This window comes from Electrona antarctica, assembly GCF_951216825.1.
Source record: "Electrona antarctica genome assembly, chromosome: 24".
Classification (NCBI taxonomy): domain Eukaryota; kingdom Metazoa; phylum Chordata; class Actinopteri; order Myctophiformes; family Myctophidae; genus Electrona; species Electrona antarctica.
This window is the reverse complement of record NC_136803.1, coordinates 10,808,924-10,835,767: the sequence shown is the minus strand read 5'-3', so window position 1 is coordinate 10,835,767 and position 26,844 is coordinate 10,808,924. Positions and strand designations below refer to the sequence as shown.

At 44.4% G+C, this 26,844-nt stretch overlaps 1 protein-coding gene across 8 annotated transcripts; it reads right to left on the bottom strand.

The window, feature by feature from the left end:
• Nucleotides 1-1,057: 1,057 nt before the first annotated feature.
• Nucleotides 1,058-25,960, bottom strand: LOC306916928 (uncharacterized protein). Of its 8 annotated transcripts, XR_013789057.1 has the most exons (8): nt 25,789-25,960; nt 25,491-25,581; nt 24,414-24,751; nt 8,132-8,576; nt 6,889-7,200; nt 6,638-6,769; nt 5,308-5,662; nt 1,058-3,618 (listed from the first exon to the last, which is right to left on the bottom strand). XR_013789057.1 is itself a non-coding variant. In XM_079495020.1 (7 exons), the coding sequence occupies exons 4-6, from the start codon at nt 8,146-8,148 to the stop codon at nt 6,703-6,705; spliced, it is 396 nt and encodes a 131-aa protein (XP_079351146.1). In that variant the 5' UTR covers nt 8,149-8,609; nt 24,414-24,751; nt 25,491-25,581; nt 25,789-25,960; the 3' UTR covers nt 3,859-5,662; nt 6,638-6,702. The 8 variants fall into 8 exon arrangements, 4 of the variants coding, with proteins under 4 accessions (XP_079351146.1, XP_079351145.1, XP_079351148.1 ...); XM_079495020.1 differs by lacking the exon at nt 1,058-3,618 and having other exon boundaries at nt 3,859-5,662; nt 8,132-8,609; XM_079495019.1 differs by lacking the exon at nt 1,058-3,618 and having other exon boundaries at nt 3,859-5,662.
• Between the last annotated feature and the right edge of the window lie 884 nt (nt 25,961-26,844).

Below are 26,844 nucleotides of genomic sequence, written 5' to 3'. Positions count from 1 at the left end.
ATGTGTCTAACAAAAACAGACAATAGACACGGGAGTTAAAATAAAATAAAAATAAAAAAATCATGTTATTTTTGCATTAGTTCATCAGAACAATTAATCCGCTATACCGAGACACATCCAACATTCCCTTGCATTGGTTCAAAACAATTAAACATCTTTACAGAGAGACACATCCAACATTCCCTTGCATTGGTTCAAAACAATTAAACATCTTTACAGAGACACGTCAAGCATTCCCTTGCATTGGTTTAAAACACAATTAAACAGCTTTATACGTACAAATACTTTAAGTACAAATATAGTTTTATAGTACAATTTTACTGCACAATTATATTCACCCACCTGTCAGAACACATGCATATATGCCTCATACACAATTCAATTCCATTTTATTAAACTGTCAAATCACAACAAGTTGTCTCAAGACACTTTACATGTAGAGCAAAGGACAGCCGCCCAGAGCAAGCAATATTGCGACAGTGGTAACGGGAAAAAACTCCCTCTGTAAGAGCCACTTTATGAGTTCATGTCATGTTGACCTAGTTTGCTTGATTGAGCCTATTCTGTGCAGCAGTGTTTGATTTCATGTTGATTAGTGCAGCAGAGTATTCTTTTTACTGCCTTGCTTAGATTGGTCAGCTCTTGATTGAATGTTTGTGATTGGTGCTCCTTTTTCTTTGATGTCTATATTACCCTCCTGTCCTGTTTTAGTTTGTCAGAAGCTGTGAGGTGAAGTAGAGAGAGCACATGTTTTTCTACCACATGTTATCCCCACCATGTAACCTTTTAAGACATTTTGTTCACCTGTATTTTTCCTTTACATCAAGTAAAGTGTTACAACTGGTACCACGTGCGTCAGATTATTTGTGCTCACAGCTTTGGAAGGTAATATATTTTGAAAAGTGAACAGAAAATATACGCCTCTATACCCTCCCTTAGGAAGAAACGTCAAGCAGAACCCAACTCTAGGGTAATAGTTATAGAATTTGATTGAAATATTTATTAACAGTTTGCAGAATGACATTACACTTCAAGCACAAACTCAATACAACGACTGTAGAACAAAGAGGAGATCCGGGCACACTTAATGTTAAAAGGAGGAAACTTTATTGAACCGACATGTTTCAACCTATACGGTCTTCATCAGGGTCCTGAATTTCAATACAAAGACTGTGAGTGGACGACCCAATTAAGCATTACACTTGTTTACAAGAGGGTCCACCTTGTTCAATTCATGGATTCATTGTTAAAATATAGGACTGTCAGTTTAAGGCAGTAATTAAAGAACCATTTTAGAAAACCTTAGTAGTTGTCAAATATAGTGCGCTGTCAGTTTAAGATAGCACAATGGATAAACCTTTCAGAGAACTTAGAATGGAACCAAATGAATCTGAATCTGCTATTTTTCAATAGCTAAAGTATAACATCATGCTTTAAAACACCAAAAGGGGTTCCCACCCAAAATGGGTTAAAATCCTTTAGTAACCTTTGCCAATCCTAGAAAAACCCTTGAAGCCTGAACACAATCCAGGCAAAAAACACCTTGGTAAAAGACCCTTAAAAACTAATTAGGAAGATGCAGGAATTCAGACCATGCCAAATTATAAAGTTTAGTGGAATTTATACAAATTGATTCTCAGTGAAAAGATGTTACAGATCCAGGCTTGACATAGCGTTATTCCATAGTTACAAAGTCCGTTCCTGAGTCCTGGATAAAGTTTCTATTCCGTGAATAACACAATTATAGCAAACATGGCGGAATGTTGTTGTTCTATCGTGATTGGCTGAGATGAATCCATGTTGCTGTCAGCTGACGATGACCCACGTGGAGGAGATCGTTGGCATCCCCTCGTTGGTTCAGCACAGTGATGGTGGTGGTGGCAGCGTAGTGACGTCGTAGTCACAAGATGGGAAGTCTGATGTCTCATGCATGGAGACGCTGTGGTCATGGTGACCTGTAGATATGAACCCTGACTTCACCTACACTGACTGTGCTGCTTAGCTGGGTGATATGCACATACGTACATCTGCACGTACATCTGACAAGCCCCTTTCATCAGGTATCATATGTGACTCTTCACTTTGCATCAGGTGTCATCTGCTTGACTCTTCCCGACACCCACAAGCTCTGTGGCACTGAATCGTCCATAATCATAAGGTCTCCCATTGCCAGGTTCATCTTAATCTGAGTCCACTGTTGTGGCACTTGAAGCAGAGACAGGTACTCGCCCATCTCTTCCAAAACAGTCAACAAGATACTGCACTATTTCACCCTTCAGTGTGTATACAAGTCTTTTGTGAACAGTTCAAGTGGCATGACTGAGGTACTGACACATTTCCATTGCTGACACACGACAAAGGCCAGGTCTGGGTTGGTATGGGTGTTCCATTGTGCAGAGAAGAAGCTTCTTTGGGGTCAAACAATGTGTTGGCGTTAGAGGCCCATTGGCTGTAACGCCAATCCTTGTATTGGGAATTGAAGTCCCCTGCATAGAAAGCAGGCGCTGGTACCAGTGGGAGTGAGTGAATTCACATCATCATATGTCTTCTGCAGATCAGCTTTCACCAACATGAAAGGAGGTGGTGTTAGGAGGTGGTGTTAGGACGTGTTGGTGATATTAGAAGAAGTTGGTGGAAGCTGATCTTGTTTGGTGTTACAGCCAAACATCATCAAATGGAGAGACACAGAGCCAATGGGCCTCTAGCACCAACACACTACTGTTTTGACCCAAAAGTGCCCCCAAGCTTCTTCTCTGCACGATGGAACACCCATACCAACCCAGACCTGGCCTTTGCCGTGGGTCAATAATGGAAATATGGCAGCACCTCAGTCATGACACTTGAGCTGTTCACAAAAGAAGACACCTATACATGCTGAAGGGAGAAAATGTGCAGTATATTGTTGACTTGTTTTGGAAGAGATGGGTGAGTACCTCTCTCTGCTTCAAGTGCCACAAAAGTGGACTCAGATCAGGAATAACCTGGCAACAGCAGACGTTATGATTATGGACGATTCAGTGCCACAGAGCTTGTGGGTGTCGGGAAGAGTCAAGCAGATGATACCTGATGCAAAGGGAAGAGTCACATATGATACCTGATGAAAGGGGCTTGTCAGATGTGTGCAGGACAAGATGACGACAAACGCACTGGAAAGACCTGTGAACAAGCTATGCCTCATCTGTGAGACGGACACTTACGTGTATTGTTTTCCGTGTTAACCGTGTACACTCAAGACAATGCCACCGCTGCCACCCATAAAGCTGACCTGTTCTGACATTCCATGTTGATCTGACCTCATCAAACCATGTGCACTCAAGACACGCTCCATATATGGCAAGTGCACGCGACGTCGCCCTTTAGGGCGAGGTTGCGCCTCACCCTCAGGCGTCTTACTGGTAATGTTAAGATAATGCTATACTATGCTAGCAGTCCATGGCCGTGCTCTGTGAGGAGGGCGGGTCCACAGTCACACTCTTGATAGGCTCATTGAAGGATCCGTGAAGAGGCCTGGCCCACAGTCACACTCTTGATAAGCTCATTGAAGGATCCGTGAAGAGGCCTCGTCCACGGTCACACTCTTGATAGGCAGCTGGGGGTCCATAATACAAGTCCATGGAACTGCAGAGTGGGAGACAAAAAGAGACTCCGGGGAGTGGCTCCCCGGATGACGAGTTAGTGGACCATGAGTCTGTACAGTGTTAATAACAATCGCACTGATGGGAAAAAAACCCACACATCCAAGGGGGGGAGGAGGAGAGGGGAGGAGAAAAGGGAGGAGGGATGGGGAGGGGGAGACGTAGAGTTCTCATTCATTTTAATTAATTTTCAGGCCCGACCCTACCCTACCCTACACCGCTCTAACTGGGTCGGCCCGAGGCTCGGCCCGACCCTAAAAATGTCCATAATGTTAGGCCACTAGATGGTTCAATATACTGAGTAAGTGTGTGAGAGAACAGACTTATCATCGAAATAAAGGATTTATGTAACTCACGTTGGCTGTTAACACAATGAGTGCCGCCTGCTGGACGAAAGTGGTATGGCGCTTGGGTGCTGGTGATTTCAGGCTACAACACTATGACGCGTGTCCGCTTTTGGCTTCCATCTTGGATGCTAAAGCATAGCATCAATGCTAGTGAACTAAAATTAGGTCCATCCTTCCTCTAGAAAATGTTCCCATCACGCTCACCGGATAATCAGAAAATACCTATCTGTTCAAAAGCACGGACAGCGCATTAGTTTCAGAGGAAAAAGCGTGCAAAGGCTGCGACTAAAACAGAACCTAATGTGGTTGGTCATACAGACACGGTGCGTGTGGGGCCCTAGCAACAGTTCACAGCAACCGGAACGGTTAAACAAATGGAAAATAGCAAGGCAATTTTATAGCGATATCAAACGCCTCAAGACTTCCAAAACAAGTCAACAAGATACTGCACTTTTTCACCCTTTAGCGAGTCTTTTGTGAACAGTTCAAGTGGCATGACTGAGATACTGACGCATTTCCATTGCTGACACACGACAAAGGCCAGGTCTGGGTTGGTATGGGTGTTTCATTGTGCAGAGAAGAAGCTTCTTTGGGGTCAAACAATGTGTTGGCGTTAGAGGCCCATTGGCTGTGTGTCTGGCTGTGTCTGTTTGGCTGTAACACCAATCCTTGTATTGGGAATTAAAGACCCCTGCATAGAAGGCAGGCGCTGGTACCAGTGGGAGTGAGTGAATTCACATCATCATATGTCTTCTGCAGATCAGCTTTCACCAACATGGAAGGAGGTGGTGTTAGGAGGTGGTGTTAGGACGTGTTAGTAGGAGGTGGTGTTAGAAGGAAGTGTTAGAAGGACGTGTTTAGAAGAAGGTGGTATTAGAAGTTGTTATTAGAAGAAGTTGGTGGAAGCTGATCTGCAGATACAGCCAAACATCATCAAATGGAGAGACACAGAGCCAATGGGCCTCTAGCACCAACACACTACTGTTGTTTGACCCAAAAGTGCCCCCAAGCTTCTTCTCTGCACAATGGAACACCCATACCAACCCAGACCTGGCCTTTGCCGTGGGTCAGCAATGGAAATATGTCAGCACCTCAGTCATGCCACTTGAGCTGTTCACAAAAGAATACTCCTATACATGCTGAAGGGTGAACAAGTGCAGTATCTTGTTGACTTGTTTTGGAAGAGATGAGAGTATTTGGAACACATTCTATTTTTCACATTTCCTGAAAAGTAGTCTTGATCATACAAGGTTTCCACCCGACAGAAAACAAAATGGAGGTAAATGCAAGGTTCTTAGAGAGGGGGGAGGTGGTCTGTACTGTACCTGTATGGGGCCAAAGACCCCTTGCCATCTGCACAGAGTGGCCAGGGTGTGAGCTGATCCAACAGGGGGCTATGGGACTGTCCAGTCTCATAGCCAGGGAGGAGGCTCTGTCGTCGGGGATGGAGCACCAGGCCGACGTAGGGTTCTCCTGGAAGGTCTGGTACACGCCCAGCACTGGGACGCTGCCCTCTGGAAGGTCTGGTACACGCCCAGCACTGGGACGCTGCTCTCTGGAAGGTCTGGTACACGCCCAGCACTGGGACGCTGCTCTCTGCTGAAGGTCTGGTACACGCCCAGCACTGGGACAATGCCCTCTGGAAGGTCTGGTACACGCCCAGCACTGGGACACTGCTCTCTGCAAGAAAGACACACACCATCATCATGAATCCATTTTACAATCCATTTACCCCAGTAGTCAGGGAATATCATCAGTATAGTGTCAAATCTGGGAATACATTTCTTACCAAGAATTTTCTTCACCAATGTGTTTGTAAAGGAGTCTACTAACATATGGTAAATGGTAAATGGTGCATTTATATAGCGACTTTTATCCAAGGCGCTTTACATAGATTGTGCATTACATTCACCCATTCACACACACATTCATACACCGATTGCAGCGGAAGCCATGCAAGGTCACAACCAGCACATCGGGAGCAATTTGGGGTTCAGTGTCTTGCCCAAGGACACTTCGTAGACAGGAGGAGCCGGGATTCAAACCGCCGGCCCATGGATCATTGGACGACCTGCTCTACCTCCTGAGCCACAGCCGCCCATATCCCACATTGGTTTCTATTCAACCACCCTAGGGGAAGTTTTGACAGCTGCTGAAAGTTGGGGTGCCATACAACCATTATAAGGCAAAATGTTTTAAATTTCATTATGCTTGTCAAACTAGGGTGTTTTCATGATTCTGAATCCATTCCAAGCATTCGTTTTGCACTTACACTCCTTGGGCTAAAAATGGTTGATGAGGTCAACACATTTGGGTATATTTGGGCAAGTGGCTATGGCCAACCTAGGGGGTCTATGATCAAACTAGGGTTTTTTCATGATTCTGAACCCATTCCAAGCATTAGTTTTGCACGAAAAATACTCCTCGGGCTAAATTCGGCCATAGCCACTTGCCCAAATGTGCAGGAGTTTGTGCCACGCTTGTGCAATTGCAATTCTTTTCTGGATTTGTATTTTTTTTGTTGCTGTAATAAATCTTCTCTTCTGGGCGTCACTGTGGCACAACATATTTTCAGATGGGGGTCCATGGCCAAATACACATAAGTTGGAGAACCAGTCAATTAAATTACACCATGAAGTCATCTCGTCAGCTCACCTGCGGCCGCGGCACTCTCAGACTGCGTCTCCCATTCCAGTCCAGACCGTTGCTACGGGAAGCGGTCAGGAAGACCACGTCCCCTTCAGGAAGACCACGCCCCCTTCCGCGGCCACCACCTCTGTGTTAGTTCTGAACAGCAAATACACAGGTAGAGATATTAAACCTACAGTGTGTGCGCGCGTGCGTGCGTGTCTAAATAAATATATTTTTTTGTGGCTGCGGTTTGTGGTGTGATGTTCAGCGCTGACCTGTTCAGCGTGGGTCCGATGCGGAACAGGCCAGACAGAGCCAGGTTCTCCAGGACGGTGATGTAGGTGTGCAGGCTCTCCCCCCAGACGGGCTCCTCCGCTGGGGCTGGACGGTGGAGCCTCTCCCCCCAGATGGGCTCCTCCACTGGGGCTGGACGGTGGAGCCTCTCCCCCCAGACAGGCTCCTCCGCTGGGGCTGGACGGTGGAGCCTCTCCCCCCAGACAGGCTCCTCCGCTGGGGCTGGACGGCAGCACCGTGAAGGTCTCGTTGGCTTCAGGCTCCGCGTCCAACACCGCCCAGATCTCCAAGGTCTGCCAAGGAAAAACAAACACTGACAATGTTTATTTTGTCCAATATGGCTATGTTAATACACTATAGCTTATCTTTGCTGTCGGGGAAGAAAACTGTTATCATAATACCAGTAGTTTTCTTCTCGTAAGTCAACGAACGCCCCTACTTGATCATACTACAGCGTAACACAATACCATCAAAAGTAGCAGATCCACAAGCTCGAAGCGCGGCGCAAAGAGACATGTTTTGCCCACCACTCACCTTGAAGCGGACCCCGTCCCTCCAGGACCACCACTCACTTTGAAGCAGACCTCGTCCTCCAGGACCACCACTCACCTTGAAGCGGACCCGCTTGGCCTCCAGGACCACCACTCACCTTGAAGCAGACCTCGTCCTCCAGGACCATCACTCACCTTGAAGCAGACCTCGTCCTCCAGGACCACCACTCACCTTGAAGTGGACCCACCTCGTCCTCCAGGACCACCACTCACCTTGAAGCGGACCCCGTCCCTCTAGGACCACCATTCACCTTGAAGCGGACCCCGTCCTCCAGGACCACCACTCACCTTGAAGTGGACCCCATCGTCCTCCAGGACCACCACTCACCTTGAAGCGGACCCACCTCGTCCTCCAGGACCACCACTCACCTTGAAGCAGACCCCGTCCTCCAAGACCACCACTCACCTTGAAGCAGACCTCGTCCACCAGGACCACCACTCACCTTGAAGCGGACCCACCCCGTCCTCCAGGACCACCACTCACCTTGAAGCGGACCCCGTCCTCCAGGACCACCACTCACCTTGAAGCAGACCCCGTCCTCCAAGACCACCACTCACCTTGAAGCAGACCTCGTCCACCAGGACCACCACTCACCTTGAAGCGTACCCACCTCGTCCTCCAGGACCACCACTCACCTTGAAGCAGACCCCGTCCTCCAAGACCACCACTCACCTTGAAGCAGACCTCATCCTCCAGGACCACCTAGCCCTGTGACGTTATGAGGTCTCCCTCCACCAGGCTGCCGTTGGAGTCCAGGACGGTGAAGGTGACGGCGGGCACCAGGACGGTGAAGGTGACGGCGGGCACCATGCCCAACGTGCCCTGCTCGGGGCTCCTTCAGCACGTACATCGTGGCCACGCTCTGGTCCATGAAGGCCCGAGGTGGCCGTGGGCTCCTTCAGCAGGAAGCGCTCGCTGCTGTTGAAGGAGATATGACCCCATGTCATCTGGTAGCTTTCCATGGTCGTGCTCTGTGAGGAGGCCGGGTCCACAGTCACACTCTTGATAGGCTCAGTGAAGGCTCCATGAAGAGGCCTGGTCCACGGTCACACTCTTGATAGGCTCAGTGAAGGCCCCGTGAAGAGGCCTGGTCCACGGTCACACTCTTGATCGGCAGCTGGGGGTCCATAATACAAGTCTCATTGGAGGGCTGTGGGCAGTTCAGAAACCCGTCCACCAGTGACATCTTCGTTAATATATATATATATATATTCAGATTTTAATTATCTTGAGAACTATGTTTTCCATTTTTGCATTGCAACTTTACTCGAGTAAAAGTACAAAAGTATTGACATCAAAATTAACATCTGTTATATTGTTTTGTTATGTTATGCGTTTGTTTTGTTATGCATTTCTTTGGTTGTGTTTTGTCTATGTCTGTCAATGTTTCATATACAAAAGAAAATTAATAAAGTACAAATCAAGGGTAAAAGTACTCATTATGCAAAATGCCCCATTTCAACTTTTCAAATGCATGGAAATCTTTTGAAAATAGATCTACAAAATAAATATGGCACAGCAAAAGCACAAAGTAAATAAGTAACGACAGCAAATAAAATCCAAAACAAGCAATAATAATATTAATGGCCCAGTATACACCCATGTCCTCAGCCCTATTAAAACCCAAGCTCAAATATAGATAAAATATGTCACGGGAGGGAAAAACAGTGAACGGATAGTTAGTCCGGACTACAATAAATCACAAATAAAACATTTTATGGTTCAGCCCTCAATACCAATTCATCCCAGCAACATTGACAAAAATATACAAAACAATACATACATATAGGCTCTCTCTGATAGAAACATACATACTCAAGGCTCCCTCTGATACACTACAATGTGATAACCCAGGAAGGCTCTGGGAGATAAGAGTATAAAGTAGGCTAACAGCAGGCCTATCATTTTGAACATTATCAAAAATCCTCTTAAAACCCATCCTCCCTACCCTGTATTGATGGCAGTGTCCCAGCTCTGCAAAATACAACTCTATAAAAGGGAATATAGTATATGCCACCGATTCCAAACATATCCCCATATTGCCAAAATGATTGATGAAAGCATCAACATTATTTGCTCCAGGTTTTCTCTCTTCCAAACAAACACCGAACTCAGGCTTCTGGCAAACAGAAGGCCACAATCCTAGCCACCCCTTTTATGCACTCCCCTTAAAGGGGCAGCAGGTCTTAATGGGTTATGTATCATTTTAGATTTGAGCTAACAGTCCCTCACACCTCGTGACACGTCACACCACCATATGGCCGTCAGTGAAGATCATGACACTGTCGTCATCCTACCCTGGATAACCATACATAGAGAGGAATGGATTATCACCTAGATCTGCATATATGGAGCCGGCCAGCAACTCTACATCTGACCTCAAACCCATTGATCTCCATATATGGAGCTGACCTGTTTTGACCTTGATCCATCCTTCCTCTTCGATGTCTCCCTTTTGACTGATACCTGTCCATTCAAACTCTAGACGGGCCTGCCCCAAAATGTTATGAATGACATTTTAAACATGAAGACAGTCTGTTGCGCGCTGGTGTCTAGTCGTGTGGTTCAAACGATTGTCGTGCTGCATTGGGGACCCCCTGGAACCCACCCAAGGACCCCAGGGGGTCCCCGAACCCCACTTTGAGAAGCACTGGTGCAAAACAATAATTTCCATGAATAAATCAATGAAAACGTTTAAGAAGTAGTGGAAATAGCAGCTCCACCAGACTTCCCTCTCCAGAGCAAAATTAGTGACTTCCTCCTGGGAAGAAACATGTATGCCTGAATTACACTGTTTCATGCACGGTGAACATACCATAAACGGCCACTAGGGGAGGCATGGTACAGTGTAACACAGTGGAATAGCTATACTGTGATCTCAGCAAAGTCTAACTCCACTGGTAAGCCTGCCTGGTAAGCAGAAGGTCCTGGGTTCGAATCCGGGTCCCAGCAGTGTGTCAAGGCCTTAACTGCTCTTCTGTGGGGAGCAAAGTGAAGCTGAAAATCTGTGACATTAAAGCGGCGCCACTGTATATAGTTTGGTGCATCAGTGGCCACTTTGGATACAAACCAAATGTCAGCCGACTTCATTACCCAAGAGTCTCTGCAATACATTCATGGAAGGAACATAGTGCTTCTATGAATACATCTAATTATTATTAGAAAGGCGGGGCATTATAATGGTACTTTTTATTCAGCAGTTTTATGCCCACGTGCCTCCCTGTACAGTTATGATTTTATCTTCAGTGGTGGATGTAATGTACAGACTTTAATTATATTCTCATTCTGCTTTAGAACGCATTACACCTGTGGTGTGGCCACCAGGTGGCAGTGCAGTAGAGCAAATACCACCTGTGCAGCTGTGACCGGTGCCCAAAAGAGTCACGTTAAACTTGTGTACCATTTCAACAGAATTTACTACACCATGAGCAACACAAAAATCATATAGGCCTATTTATGAGTGCACTGTTCTAAAGTGTGGTTTGCAATAATTATTGTGAAACCCAAATGTAGCCCCCGGGCAAGACCGAGCCTGCAATAGCCTTGTGTTGGCACGGTAGGTTGTGCGTTGGTCAGGAGCCCCGGGTTCAATCCCTGCTTCTGCCTAATGCTACACAAAGAAAGTTGTTCTCTATACGTAAGACTACCAACTTAATTTATTTTCTTCTGGAGATAAAGAACTCCATTCAACACTCTAAACTTTACACATAGGCTACAGGACTGTTTTTAGACATGATCAGGTAAGAGCAATGTGTAAATTGAAACACCAGGAAAGGACTGAGACAGATACGTTTGTTAAAGGGGGTTACAAAGAGGTATAGCCTACATGTTTTATTAACTAAATACAGCGGGCACTCTAATTGGCCAAATATAAAATACAACTTCAATTGAAAAATACTTAGGCTATAGGCCTAAAGCCCTATATACTTCCTAAGAATAAATCCTACATGAACTAAACTAAATCATAAAATGAAATCACTTAAAAGGAGCATTCAGTGATTTGGGTGATTTGGAAAACCACCCAGTCCGCCCCGGTAACAAAATGTGCACATGCACGCTCTACAGTGGGGGGAAGTGCAACAGGCCAACAGCATGTGCACCAAGGCCCGCCCCCACTCGATCATGATTGGAGGAAGGCCCCTCTCATCCTGATTGGATGAAAGCTTTGCCACCCGCCACCAAAACTGAAACTAGGGTTTTTTGACCCCAGGGGCTCACTGGGGACAGGGAGGAACTCCTTATATGGTCAGCACACTCTATAGTAGGGAGGATTATCCAGAAAAACAAGTGATATTTGAATTAAGTCAAATCACTGAATATACCTGAAAATAACAACAAAATCAATAACTTCTTTAAAATGATCTCTTATATGAAATGAAATGATTACTATATTTACCCAGGGTATCTGGGCTAAGCTCAAGAACTTGTTTCCAGCCAGGCCCTGCTCATAGAACATTTCATCGTAGTGGTTCAAGGGCACTTCAGCGGTGGTAATTTTAACGTGTCGGACTGCTGATTCGAACTGGCGACCTTCCGGTATCAAGACCGCTCGGCAATCCGTTCGGCCACCGCTGCCACTTATACACTTACATATCAAATGTGCAATATGCAATGAAGGGGAATAAAGCTCAGAGCTAGGGGGGTATCGGCCTGGTTTTGATTGATTTATTAACAGTTTGCAGAATTACAGTACATTTCAAGTACAACTCAATACAAAAACTGTTAACAGTGAGTGGACGACACCATAAAGCATTTCACTTGTTTACAATAGGGCCCACCATTTTCAATTCATCAAAACATTTAGAGACGTACGAATATACACAACTATATAGTCAAAAGGAAATCATCATAGGAGGTAAAAAGGGAAAAGAAACATAATTTAGAACCACCCCCCCGTTTCCCCTCACTGTATATTATACAGTGAGGGGAATGTCTTAATGACTGTTGGTAGGGTGTTCCACATTTTGGTGGCATAGGAGCGAAATTAATTTAGTCCCTTGTTTGTGCCGAATCTGGGTTGCACATGGTTTGTTGAACTCCCCCTGGTGTTGTGGGTGAGGACTTCGTTGACATTAAGGAAGTATTTAGACAGGTACATGGGTATCTTGGTGGTGTAGCGAATCTTGTGGACCAGACCCATTGCAAGGTGCTGTACTCTGTCGTCAACCCTAAGCCATTCCAGCCTGTCAAAGTGGGCAGGGGTGAGGTGGGTTCGGGGAGTGAGGCCAAGTAGTAGCCTGGTACTTCTCTTCTCTTCTACAACAGCCACTGTGAACACACAAGTATAGGTGGTCTATAGACCAGTTCATCTGTTACGACAATGTCTAATTTAACAACGGATCTGGTAGACAGGATGAATACCAAACGACTCGCCCCTTTACCAACTCGCCCCCCGCGATTGTTTTTAATTTAGTATTTCCCTCCCTCTCTGAAATCTGAAATTATCTTGTATAGAGATTTATTTGATTGTATAGTAGTCGATCTCTATACTCTGTAAAATTTAGAAAGAACATGTCACAGAGACAATTATCACCAACATGAATTATGTTTGTTATTTACAGCTAGGTAGAGTAGTGGGGCGAGGTGGAAAAGGGGCGACCGTACCTGTTATTTACAGCTAGGTAGAGTAGTGGGGCGAGGTGGAAAAGGGGCGACCGTACCTGTTATTTACAGCTAGGTAGAGTAGTGGGGCGAGATGGAAACGGGGCGACCGTACCTGTTATTTACAGCTAGGTAGAGTAGTGGGGCGAGGTGGAAAAGGGGCGACCGTACCTGTTATTTACAGCTAGGTAGAGTAGTGGGGCGAGGTGGAAAAGGGGCGACCGTACCTGTTATTTACAGCTAGGTAGAGTAGTGGGGCGAGATGGAAAAGGGGCGACCGTACCTGTTATTTACAGCTAGGTAGAGTAGTGGGGCGAGGTGGAAAAGGGGCGACCGTACCTGTTATTTACAGCTAGGTAGAGTAGTGGGGCGAGATGGAAAAGGGGCGACCGTACCTGTTATTTACAACTAGGTAGAGTAGTGGGGCGAGATGGAAAAGGGGTGACCGTACCTGTTATTTACAGCTAGGTAGAGTAGTGGGGCGAGGTGGAAAAGGGGCGACCGTACCTGTTATTTACAGCTAGGTAGAGTAGTGGGGCGAGATGGAAAAGGGGCGACCGTACCCGTTATTTACAGCTAGGTAGAGTAGTGGGGCGAGGTGGAAAAGGGGCGACCGTACCTGTTATTTACAGCTAGGTAGAGTAGTGGGGCGAGATGGAAAAGGGGCGACCGTACCTGTTATTTACAGCTAGGTAGAGTAGTGGGGCGAGGTGGAAAAGGGGCGACCGTACGGTTTTGTCAGACGCTGTCTGACATAAAAACTCTGAAAGCCGTGCTCGCGCTGAGTTCCCTCCGATGTTTTTAGGCGGTTAGTATTACTGCCAAACAACACAACACATTTGCCATGTTCTATCTGACCGGCGTTGATCATCATGATAAAGAAATAACCGCTCGCACAGGCGATACAAAAGAAAAAAGAAAAAATGAGAGAAATCTGACGGAGACACTGAAGTCACAGGATCAGATTACACACACAACCCCTCCCTCCATTGAAAGTCACATGAGAGAGCCCTCCCCTCCCTGAAACAAAGATATTATAAGATAAACAAGAAGACTGCAGCCAGCTTGGTTATGAAGACGAAGCCATTATTTTGCCCCGAGATGCATGGGAGTCTCCAGCCTTTACGTGAGTGACAATACAGGGGCTGGGCTGCCTCGTGCTGTTTTCAGGAAGGGAGGGGGTGAGGCATTTTGTTCTTTTTTTTTGCGATCACGTGATCGGAGTGTTGTGCTATCATCCGATGCTAGTTGATAAAGTGCCCGGGTGTGTAGAAAGACGATTGAAAGTAATCAATAAAAACATGCGGTAAACGTAGAAATCCTCTTCCCGTACGTGACGTTTGAGATTTGAACCACGTAGAAATCCCTCTTCCCGCTTCCACTGTGTTAAGGAAGTGATTGCACCACTTAAGACATTCTGCATTCATATCTCCGAGTTCTGCTTCCCAGAAATAAAACTACATCACTGGATACACTGTAAATACATACTGGATACACTGTAAATACATACTGGATACACTGTAAATACATGATCACAAAGATTATAGGGCAGTGGTTCCCAAAGTGGGGTCTGGGGGTCAACATTCAGCCACAATGCCTCCCTCTGAGCTTGTAGATCAGCTATAGGTTCAGCGAACAGGTTCCGCGTAGAGGGGAGAAAAGGAGAGGGGGCCTGCCACAGGTCCCTGAGGGACTCCGCAGGTCAACTAAGTATCATTGTGGTTTAATGGCAGTGAATTTCATGCTAAAAATCATAGGCAGTTATTACTTAACACAAAGTGTTAAGGTTCTTTCAAACGGGGAGCGAGGAGCGCATGGACCAACCACAGCTCTGCTCCAGAGCCAAATGGACCCTAATAGGTCCATTTGTACACTCCGAGTTAAATTAACATTGATTTTACAATATAAATTGGGGGTCCCAGAGATAGAAATGCCATTAAATGGGGGTCCGTAGACTAATGCATGTCAAACTGGGGGTCCGTAGACTAATGCATGTCAAACTGGGGGTCCGTAGACTAATGCATGTCAAACTGGGGGTCCGTAGACTAATGCATGCCAAACTGGGGGTCCGTAGACTAATGCATGTCAAACTGGGGGTCCGTAGACTAATGCATGTCAAACTGGGGGTCCGTAGACTAATGCATGTCAAACTGGGGGTCCGTAGACTAACGCATGTCAAACTGGGGGTCCGTAGACTAACACATGTCAAACTGGGGGTCCGTAGACTAACGCATGTCAAACTGGGGGTCCGTAGACTAACGCATGTCAAACTGGGGGTCCGTAGACTAATGCATGTCAAACTGGGGGTCCGTAGGCTAATGCATGTCAAACTGGGGGTCCTTGAAATTAAACGGGTTGAGAATCACTGCAGGAGCCGTAAAAACCTTCTCTTATGGGGGTCCCTGGCATGTCTTTATGGGGGTCCCTGGCATGTCTTTATGGGGGTCCCTGGCATGTCTTTATGGGGGTCCCTGGCATGTCTTTTCAAATGGGGGTCCCTGGCATGTCTTTATGGGGGTCCCTGGCATGTCTTTTCAAATGGGGGTCCGCGGGCGGATTAGTGTCAATTTGACATGAAAAAGATTGTGAACCACTGGCCTACTGTCCTTCTCATCATCAGCACCAGCCTGTACTTCATCATTTGACGAGACACTAGGCAGCCAGTGCCATCTAGTGGTCAAAACTTTCGTTTATGCACAAGCAATCCAAATTCAAAAGCCCAGCCACACTCAGCAAATAACCATAGGGTTGATTTTATTATCACAATGTGTGCGTGTGTAATAATTATATTATCACAATGTGTGTGTGTGTGTGTGTGTGTGTGTGTGTGTGTGTGTGTGTGTGTGTGTGTAATAATTATATTACAATGTGTGTGTGTGTGTAATAATTATATTATCACAATGTGTGCGTGTGTAATAATTATATTATCACAATGTGTGCGTGTGTAATAATTATATTATCACAATGTGTGTGTGTGTGTGTGTGTGTGTGTGTGTGTGTGTGTAATAAATATATTATCTCAATGTGTGTGTGTGTGTGTGTGTGTGTGTGTGTGTGTAATAATTATATTATCACAATGTGTGCGTGTGTAATAATTATATTATCACAATGTGTGTGTGTGTGTGTGTGAAATAATTATATTATCACAATGTGTGCGTGTGTAATAATTATATTATCACAATGTGTGTGTGTGTGTAATAATTATATTATCACAATGTGTGCGTGTGTAATAATTATATTATCACAATGTGTGCGTGTGTAATAATTATATTATCACAATGTGTGTGTGTGTGTGTAATAATTATATTATCACAATGTGTGCATTTGTAATAATTATATTATCACAATGTGTGCGTGTGTAATAATTATATTATCACAATGTGTGCGTGTGTAATAATTATATTATCACAATGTGTGCGTGTGTAATAATTATATTATCACAATGTGTGCGTGTGTAATAATTATATTATCACAATGTGTGTGTGTGTGTGTGTAATAATTATATTATCACAATGTGTGCGTTTGTAATAATTATATTATCACAATGTGTGCGTGTGTAATAATTATATTATCACAATGTGTGCGTGTGTAATAATTATATTATCACAATGTGTGTGTGTGTGTAATAATTATATTATCACAATGTGTGCGTGTGTAATAATTACACCGTCTAAGATCCTTCGGTGCTAGTAGACGGATTCTTATTTTGTTTTTCACTTCTGTTATTATGAGTGTTCCTCAGTACTGTAGTACCACCTAGTGTGGATGTTTGTCTGCAGCCCTAAAGTCACAAATGCTGCAACAACTGAACATTTGTTCAAAGATTGTTGGACAACAACTTCAGAAACTTTATACATCCACGTATGATAACAGCATCCTAAGGTTAGCAAGGAATATCACCTCTAATACTAAGCATGTGTTGTATGGAGAATATAGGTTGCTACCTTCAGGAAGGAGATATGGTGTACCAGCATACAATAAGGTCAGACTAAAGAGGTCCTTTGTCCACCAGTCGACCTTGAGGCTTAATCAGGAGTCGTAGTAGCCACAGGATAATCTAAGCGGTGGATATTGCTCTTGTCTTCATGTCTTTATGTATGTAAATTGTCTTGTTCTTTGTGTTATGTCAAATGTGTGTACGTATATGTGTTCTGCATACTTGGCTGCTGTGTCGCAAGACACATTTCAGTGTGAACTGACAATAAAGTACTATATCATATCATATCATTAATGCATGCGGTTTCATCCGAGCTTTCACAATAAGAGTCTACTCCACTCACACAACGCCATTAATGGATAGCTTCATTGGATTTAATACACTCCCTTTACAAATCTAATCTAAGCCGTGTGTGCGTGTGTGTGCGATCTGTGAAAATGCAAGCATTCATGACAAAAACAAAAACAAAAGCACAACTCTATTCATATAACAGGAATGTGTGATTCATTTTTATAGTTTTAAGGCAGTGAGTGGTGAAGTTTCATGCTATACGATCATACAGCCATTTTTTACAAACATGGTTCTTTCTATGAAATCAACCCCTTGAAGCCCAGCGCGTCCCTATTCTGGGGGTCAACATTCAGCCACAATGCCTCCCTCTGAGCTTGTAGATCAGCTATAGTTTCAGCGAACAGGTTCCGCGTAGAGGGGAGAAAGGGAGAGGGGGCCTGCCACAGGGCCCTGAGGGACTCCGCAGGTCAACTAAGTATCATTGTGGTTTAATGGCAGTGAATTTCATGCTACAAATCTGTTTGTAAATCTGTTTGTAGCATGGACCAACCACAGCTCTGCTCCAGAGCGGCACCACAACGCGTGGACCAACCACAGCTCTGCTCCAGAGCGGCGTCACAACGCGTGGACCAACCACAGCTCATTGAAAATGAAGTATAGGCGCCTTAAATCAGTGGTTAAATCAGTGGCTCCCTCAAGCACGGACCCTTATGGGTCTGTAACTGAGAGTGTACAAATGGAACCAAATGGACCCTTATGGGTCTGTAACTCTGAGTGTACAAATGGAACCAAATGGACCCTATTTCCATTTGTCCATTTGGTTCCATTTGTACACTCCATTTGTACACTCTGAGTTAAAATAACAGTGGTTTTACAATATAAATTGGGGTACCAGAGATAGAAATGCCATTAAATCGGGGGTCCGATTAATGCGTGTGAAACTGGGGGTCCATGAAATTAATATGTTTCGGAATCACTGCTAGAGCCGTACAAATCCTCCCTTGGTATACGTTTTCAAATGGGGGGGTCCGTGTGGCCTAATAAATGCTGATTTGGGGGATGCTTGTTTTTTGTGTGATTTTGATGTTGTAAAATATTACTAGTAGGCCTATTTCTTTTTTTAGACTATATAGTGTCAACATATTTTAGAAAAGTCTCCTGTGGACAGGTGCTTACACTGTAAGCAAAACATCTACAAATTGTGCAATTGTGCAATGTGATTGTGTTATCCGGGGTGCATACATTTGTCCGACAAGCATTCGTCCGACAACACCGTCGTTCCCGACATGCACTGCCGGTTACAACAAACTAATGATAGGAGTTTATTAGACTGGCATGGCCAGACAAATATCCCTGCGTAGATAATAGTGGACTCTGGAATCTCCGTGTAGAACCTACATTTCCAAGGGGCGAATAGAGCACCAAAGTCTGGCATCAATATCTTTTTATTTGCATTGTAATCCCCATAGGGATTTTAGATCGCCAAGAACTGTGTTTGAAAAATAAACAAATCATCCAGGCCGCTTCACTCATATGGATATAAAGAATCAGCCAGACAAATATCCCTGCGTAGATAATAGTTGACTCTGGAATCTCCGTGTAGAACCTACATTTCCAAGGCGCGAATAGAGCACCAAAGTCTGGCATCAATATCTTTTTATTTGCATTGTAATCCCCATAGGGATTTTAGATCGCCAAGAACTGTGTTTGAAAAATAAACAAATCATCCAGGCCGCTTCACTCATATGGATATAAAGAATCAGCCAGACAAATATCCCTGCGTAGATAATAGTTGACTCTGGAATCTCCGTGTAGAACCTACATTTCCAAGGCGCGAATAGAGCACCAAAGTCTGGCATCAATATCTTTTTATTTGCATTGTAATCCCCATAGGGATTTTAGATCGCCAAGAACTGTGTTTGAAAAATAAACAAATAATCCAGGCCGCTTCACTCGTATGGATATAAAGAATCAACTGACTATTGTCGCAAACGATACAGAGACACCTCCCTGACCATAAAATAGCGCCATCAGAGTGAAAATCGCCTGGTCTTAATAATCCTATCATGAGGACTAATGATGCATCTTTTATAATATAAAATATATATAATGTCTATAAATAAATAATAAATAATCAATTGAGCAACGCAAAAAAACCCGTCTCTAATCAGCCTAAGATTCACATATCGTGTTGCAGGCTATAAGTCAAACACCCTTCCCCATTATTTGGGCCATTAGAATCATATTTTTTTCCTGACAGATCTGTGCTCCAATCTTTCAATATATTGTTCCCACATCCCAATAGAGCACTGTGTCCTTCTTTGGGCCTTCTGGGCCCCCAGGGGCAAAGCTTAAACTTCAGATCATTTGACCACCTTCCTTCAACGTTGGGCACCCTAACATGTGGTCTTTAAGTGGTGGGCCTGGGGTCATTCTAGGGGCTAGAAGGTCCAGGGAAAGGCCTACATACTCCCAAGATGGAGGAACGACATATTGCAATCTGGGAACCCTAGGCCATTGTATGCCTGGAGGGTGACTGGTTCAATTTCACCCAAAATCTAGGCCTAAGATTTTAGCCCTCAATATGGGGTACATCGCATCAATGGTCCTGGGTCAATAAGAGGGCCTACCACCCCACTCTCTTGATATGTTCTTCCCCAACTCTTGGAGAGTATTTAGGCCTTTTACTGGAGGACCCAGCCCCTAAAATGACCCCAGGAGGAAGTGTTGACCTTTACTGAATTGCTTCAGTTTGAGTTCATTTGAGCACCTAAATTCAGATTTGGGCACCGTAGCATGTGGTTTTTAAGTGGTGGACCTGGGGTCATCCTAGGGGCTAGAAGGTCCAGGGAAAGGCCTACATACTCTCCAAGAGTTGGGAAAGAACATATCAAGAGAGTGGAGTGGTAGGCCCTTGGATTGACCAGTGGATGCAATGTACCCCACTTTGAGGTGTCACGTCTTAGGCCTAGATTTAGGGTAGGATTGAACCAGTCGCCCTGTAGCCATAAAAAGGCCTAGGGTTCCCAGATTGTAAAATGTTGTTCCTCCATCTTGGGAGAGTATGTAGGCCTTTCACTGGACCTCCTAGCCACTAAGATGACCACAGGCCCACCACATGTTAGGGTGCCCAAATCTGAAGTTAGGTGGTCAAATTACCTGAAACTGAAGCAAATCAGAATCAATCTTTATTGTCACCATCACATTACAAGTAAGGTGGGTGAAAAACTTGGTTGTGCCTAAAGGCTCATCATTGCAGTGAAGATAGAGAAAAGAGGAGCATAAAGTGCTGATGTCTGCTCAGGAGGTTTGAGTGTTCGCTCAGACCGGAAAATTTTTTAGAGGGAACATTGGCCCCAACCCCATGTGAAATGCACTCCCCAGCTAGTTCATACCACAGTTTTTGATTGTATTCCTTTTTCTTAACGTTTTCCCCGCCCCTAATAAAGTTGTTGTATTTGTTTTCTCATGCCCCCCCATGTAAAGCACATTTGAGTATTCATATAGACACTTTATAGGCACTTGCTGCACTTGGATATCTGTTGGATTTGGATATTTGAGTGAAATACCTTTTAAAATCCTTTAGTCACCTTAGCCAATCCTAGAAAAACCCTTTGAACACAATCCAGGCAATGGATAAAACACCTTGGTAAAAGACCCTTAAAAAGTAATTTGGAAGACTCAGTAATTCAGACCAGACCGAATTATAATGTTTAGGGGAATTTATATAAATTGATTCTCCGTGAAAAGATGTTACAGATCCAGGCTTGACATAGCGTTAGTCCATATTTACAAAGTCCGTTCCTGAGTCCTGGATAAAGTTTCTATTCTGTAACACAATTATTGCAAAGATGACAGAATGTTTTTGTTCCATCGTGATTGGCTGAGATAAATCCATGTTGCTGTCAGCTGATGATGTTGGTTCACAGTGATGGTGGTGGCGTAGTGACGTCGCAGTCACAAGTCTGATGTCTCATGCATGGAGACGCCGTGGTCATGGTGACCTGGCTGTAGATATGAATGCGCTGCTTAGCTGGGTGTTATGCAGAGGATTCTACAGTCGACAAGGTCACGCTATCTAAAATGGCTGATAAAGGGGCAGCTGTATGCAGACTGAATCACAACATTGTTCCACTTAATATAGTAGGGACAGAAAATATACCGGTATAGGCCATCAGAATCACAGTAGTACTATGTTCATGTTGTGTTTCCAATCATTTGAAAGTCACGCATGGACAGGAGAGACAGTGGATTGATGACGTAACCTCGCTTCACCAGGCTGTCCAACTAATGAGGACGAGGCGAAGAGGACTCAATCATGGTAGCGACAGCAACAAGAACCCCATTTCAAACGGCACATCTTACAACACAAATAGTTGATTACTTGATTCAATAACAGCTGTAACCAATAAATTAAAACCAACTGCATTGCACATCACGAAGCTGCGGTAAAAATGAAAGGGCTCTCTCGTGCATTTTTCTAAATCGAAAGTAAATTTCTCACTAGTGGGTGTGTGGCAGCGGTGGCAGCGGTGGCCGAACGGATAGCGGCGCGGTCTTGATACCGGAAGGTTCCTAGTTCGAATCAGCCGTCCGACACGTTAAAATTACCACCGCTGAAGTGCCCTTGAACAAGGCATTGAACCACTACGATGAAATGTGTTCTATGAGCAGGGCCTGGCTGGAAACAAGTTCTTGAGCTTAGCCCAGATACCCTGGGTAAATATAGATTTAATTTCATTTCATTTCATGATTGTGTGAACGGTGAAAGTCTCCCTCTCGTGTGTGCGTGTGTGTGCGTGTGTGTGTGTGTGTGTGCGTGTGTCTGTCTGTGGTGTGTCTGTAAGAGTGTCAGTTTTATTGTTATCATTTTCTTTGGCTGACAACTGTGAAAAAATATATTCTTATATTTTGATATATTAATTAGAATAAATGTCCCTCCTGTGTGAATAGGATAGGTTAGGCATAAGCTACTGTATTTTAACTTAAGTCATAGCCTAATGGTGGTACCCAGAGAGCCAAAATGAGGTGGTACTTGGTGAAAAAAGGTTGAGAACCACTGGTATAGACCAATTATTTGTTTACAAACATTGGGACTGGGCACACGGGTGACTGTTTCATTTAATCAATTCCCAGCACCAAACCTGTTGTTTTGGGGAGCGCTGGTTTCAGTGCATTCAACCTCCTCTCGTGTGTTGGCTAGTATTGCGCACAGAGAACAGCTGATATACAAGCTCACATCGCATCGCGGATGCGACTGTTGTGAGCGTAGAGGTCGCGGGACGAAGCATAAATTATACTTGATGGGCTGCAGGTGTGCATGCAGCCATGGGTACCAGTTCGACTCGCCCCTTTTCCAACTCGCCCTCGCGAAAAGTGAAGACGGCTCGCCACAGAATTTCGAAAAGTGAAGACGGCTCGCCACAGAATTTTGAAAAGTGATGACCCCGCCCCCATAGTGTGGACAGCTCGCCCCACAGCGTGGATATCTCGCCCCAACGCACGGATATCTCGCCCGTGTTTATTTTACCTTATTTCTCATATTAGAACATTGTTTGTCAAAGGAGAACATTTAGAACCAGTTTGTTGTTGGTCAAATGAAAATTATGCAAGGATAATGAATGGCTTAGGCTACTCCCCTCATTGTTCTGGAAATTCCATTCCAAGTACATTACTCGTATTCCAGCCATGGACAACCATGCAGGCTCTTCTGCCGTTATCATGAGCGCACCTCCCGTTCTTATGACCCCACACACACGCACGCACACGAAAGTTTGATGGGGCATTTTTTTACACTCGAGTGCAGCTAGAACTTTTCCATTGCATCTTATGAGAGGCAGGGTTCTTCTGCTGCCGGTATGCATGCGCATGCTGTTCCTTATCAGTGTGACGTCGTCTGTTAAGGCGTCAATAGACCATATTCACATGGCAGCCATCTTGCCATTAAAGACCGTGTGACATAAAAACAAGGGGGTAATTTAGCTATCTCAATTCTCATCAAAGTTCTGATGACGTAACTTTGGGAATGCAAATCTGACCAATGTAATTTCTCTTACTTCATGTTGCTCGATCGGTCTCCCCTCTTGCACTAGCACCCTTGTTTTTCTTTTAACCTGTGCAGCACTTTGGTTGATGTTAAATGTGCTATATAAATAAAGTTGAGTTGATCCTTGCACTAAACCAAGGTATATGAAATGGAGGTAAGGTCACCAACGTCATTTTCGCTATAAGGCGAGAGCTAGCTCTCTTAATTGTTGCTTGCCTTGTCTACTGAGTTGGAGGCTGAGGTTCGACTCCAGCTCAGGGTGCTAAACGTTACAATATACACTGGAACTTCATACATTAATATATAGTGACAGAGGCTTCTATAGAGTAATATAAAGGTCATTGGTTATTGTAGGACATTGTTCTTTATTTCATAAATTACTATGGTGAAAAAATAATTGCTCTTATAAGTGAATACTATAGACATAGATTAGATGACCATTGAATAAAGTAACATTTATAGCTGCTCCAAGCTATACCGAATTCCCTCCTTGAGATGATGTAAGATGATAAGAGTGCCCCTCACTTCACACCTGTGTGATTTTTACATTATATAACTAATTTCATGCTGCTGTTCTTATTTAATATATTACACTGCTTATGCCTTTTGTAATCTCGGCATCATTGAAAATGACAGCTCTGCCCTCAATGTATTTCCAAGAAAATAAATAAAGGTTGAATGAAAAAAATGGAGTACTCGCAGTTTGTACTTGAAAGTATCAGTACCCGATTGTTGGTCTGGTTCGGTATTCAAGATTTACGTATTGGCACCAAAATATACTTAAAAGTAAAAAGTACTCATTAGGCAGAAGGTCCCGTTTATTTTAATCCTTTGAAACATAACAGATCTACAAGCTCACAAAGTGACGCGTTGTGAGCTTGTAGCTCGGCTATTTTCCAATAGCCAAAGTATATAGAGCTAAAGTGGTAATATGCATGTTCAAACTTTTCAGGCCTAATTGTACCGCTACTTTTACTTAAGTAAAACATCCGAGTACTTCTTCCACCACTGAATGTAAAATATGACGCTGGGTGTTTGTGCACAGTTAGAGAGAGTAGGGGGTGCCGAGTTGTACTCACTCTGACGTTTCTCCATCCATCCTGGGTTGTCCATCCTGTCTGCGCAGTGGGTCCTTGTTGCTCTGTCTGCGCACTGGGTCCTTGTTGCTCCATCTGAGCACTGGGTCCTTGTCGCTCCGTCTGCGCAGTGGGTCCTTGGTGCTCTGTCTGCACAGTGGGTCCTTGTTGCTCTGTCTGCGCACTGGGTCCTTGTTGCTCTGTCTGCGCACTGGGTCCTTGGTGCTCTGTCTGCGCACTGGGTCCTTGGTGCTCTGTCTGCGCACTGGGTCCTTGGTGCTCTGTCTGCGCACTGGGTCCTTGGTGCTGTCTGCTCAGTGGGTCCTTGGTGCTCTGTCCGTCTTGAGAACACGTTCAAAAAAAGTTAAGATATTGCAGGGCTATTTTATGAGATAAGGACTATACACACCACCCTCAGAGTGTGGGATCCTACAAACTGTGTGTGTGTGTGTGTGTGTGTGTGTGTGTGTGTGTGTGTGTGTGTGTGTGTGTGTGTGTGTGTGTGTGTGTGTGTGTGTGTAAAAATATAACTCTATTTCAATGTAGCTACACAGTATATAAAATGTTAGGGCAATAATGTCAGTCAGGCAAGATAATAAAGTGACAGGTTTATAATTAGCTCTCCTAGGGAAGGGCAGGTCGGACCATGCACACTAACTACACCGAAATGATATTGGGGAAAGAAAAGGATACATCAAAACAACTCATGCAACAACATGCAGTGCAGGGGGGTTAACATACATACCTATAAAAACCCAAAGGTCCCACAGTGCAGGGGGGTTAACATACATACCTATAAAAACCCAAAGGTCCCACAGTGCAGGGGGGTTAACATACATACCTATAAAAACCCAAAGGTCCCACAGTGCAGGGGGGTTAACATACATACCTATAAAAACCCAAAGGTCCCACAGTGCAGGGGGTTAACATACATACCTATAAAAACCCAAAGGTCCCACAGTGCAGGGGGGTTAACATACATACCTATAAAAACCCAAAGGTCCCACAGTGCAGGGGGGTTAACATACATACCTATAAAAACCCAAAGGTCCCACAGTGCAGGGGGGTTAACATACATACCTATAAAAACCCAAAGGTCCCATAGTGCAGACCCAACAAAAGAGGAGCCGTGTGCAGCAGGGCGGACCTGGCCTTGAACAAGGTTACACTACTGTACAGATGGAGAGAAAACTATTAAAACACGCCAGTAGAAAACTCAAATGTCTACAGTAAACTGCCCTACAAACTAAATGGATAACTCAAATAAACAACATACTTCCTTTAAGGAAGTATCACATTACTTGCCAGACCTATTAGTGCAACATAAGCAAACACTGCATGCATTCAAATCATTAAAAGAACAAACAATAAAACCTACTTTGTGGTCAACTCATTTGAAGACTGAAACAAAAAATACATTTGAATAAGATGTATGTTGACATAGACTATAAAGTGCTAAAACAAACAAAAGCAAGTTATTTGCCACAACAAACATTTTGGCCAACCATGCTTTTGTCCTTCACCCTATGAGGGGTGAACACCATTCTGTGTCAGAGTCAAAATGGCTTCTCTTCTTCTTCTTCTTGAGGTTTTTGGGAGGTTGGCATCCAAATAGTTGCATTACCGCCCCCTACTATTAATCTCAGTTTCTTACAATCTATCCCACAAACCAGTTTCTTTAAATCTAACCACCATGCCTCTCCACGCATTATCCTCTGCTGCACCAATTCACTTTTTAAAAGTGATATCTACAACTCCCACCTCCCTTAGCTCTTCCACCATACTCTCTCTTATTTCCATCGATACCTGCTACATTCCATAATGGCATGCTCCACAGACTCCTCCTCCTTGCAGTGTTCACATAAACCTGTAGGGTGTTTTCCCATCAACTTCCAAGTTGTATTTAATGCACTGTGTCCCAATTTCAAACGTGTTATTATAACTTCCTCTCTTCTACTTCCATTACTGCACTTTCTACTTCCACCCACTTTACTTTGAATACTATAATTCCTTTTCCTTCTCCATTCCAGCTTCACTGCCATTCTTCCATCACCTTCTTCCATATTACTGCTTTAGCCTCTGCTTTACTTTTATGTTGATATCAACCTCTATTTCCTCACTTACATTTCCCTCAATCCCCACACGTGCTGGTACCCCCTTTGCAGGGCCGGCCCTCCCATCAGGCAGAACAGGCAGTTGCCTAGGGCATCATGAGGGGAGGGGGGGCATCCACCAAGCAAAAAAAACAAACACAGTGCTTTAGAACACAGGGGGCCATGGTCATTTTTCAAGGGGGCATCACGAAAAATCCTGCCTAGGGCACCAAATTGCTCAGGGCCGGCACTGCCCCTTTGGATCAAATTATTGTGCACCTGAAGCACTTCTCTACACTTTAAAATGGCTCCTTCTTCTTCTTCTTCTTCTTCTTGTTTTA

Bases quoted from the DNA above. Each gene is read 5' to 3' on its own strand.
- LOC306916928 (XM_079495020.1), bottom strand. The intron at 6,770-6,888 runs GTCAGCGCTGAA...TTTGCTGTTCAG, and splicing joins ATCGGACCCACGCTGAACAG to AACTAACACAGAGGTGGTGG.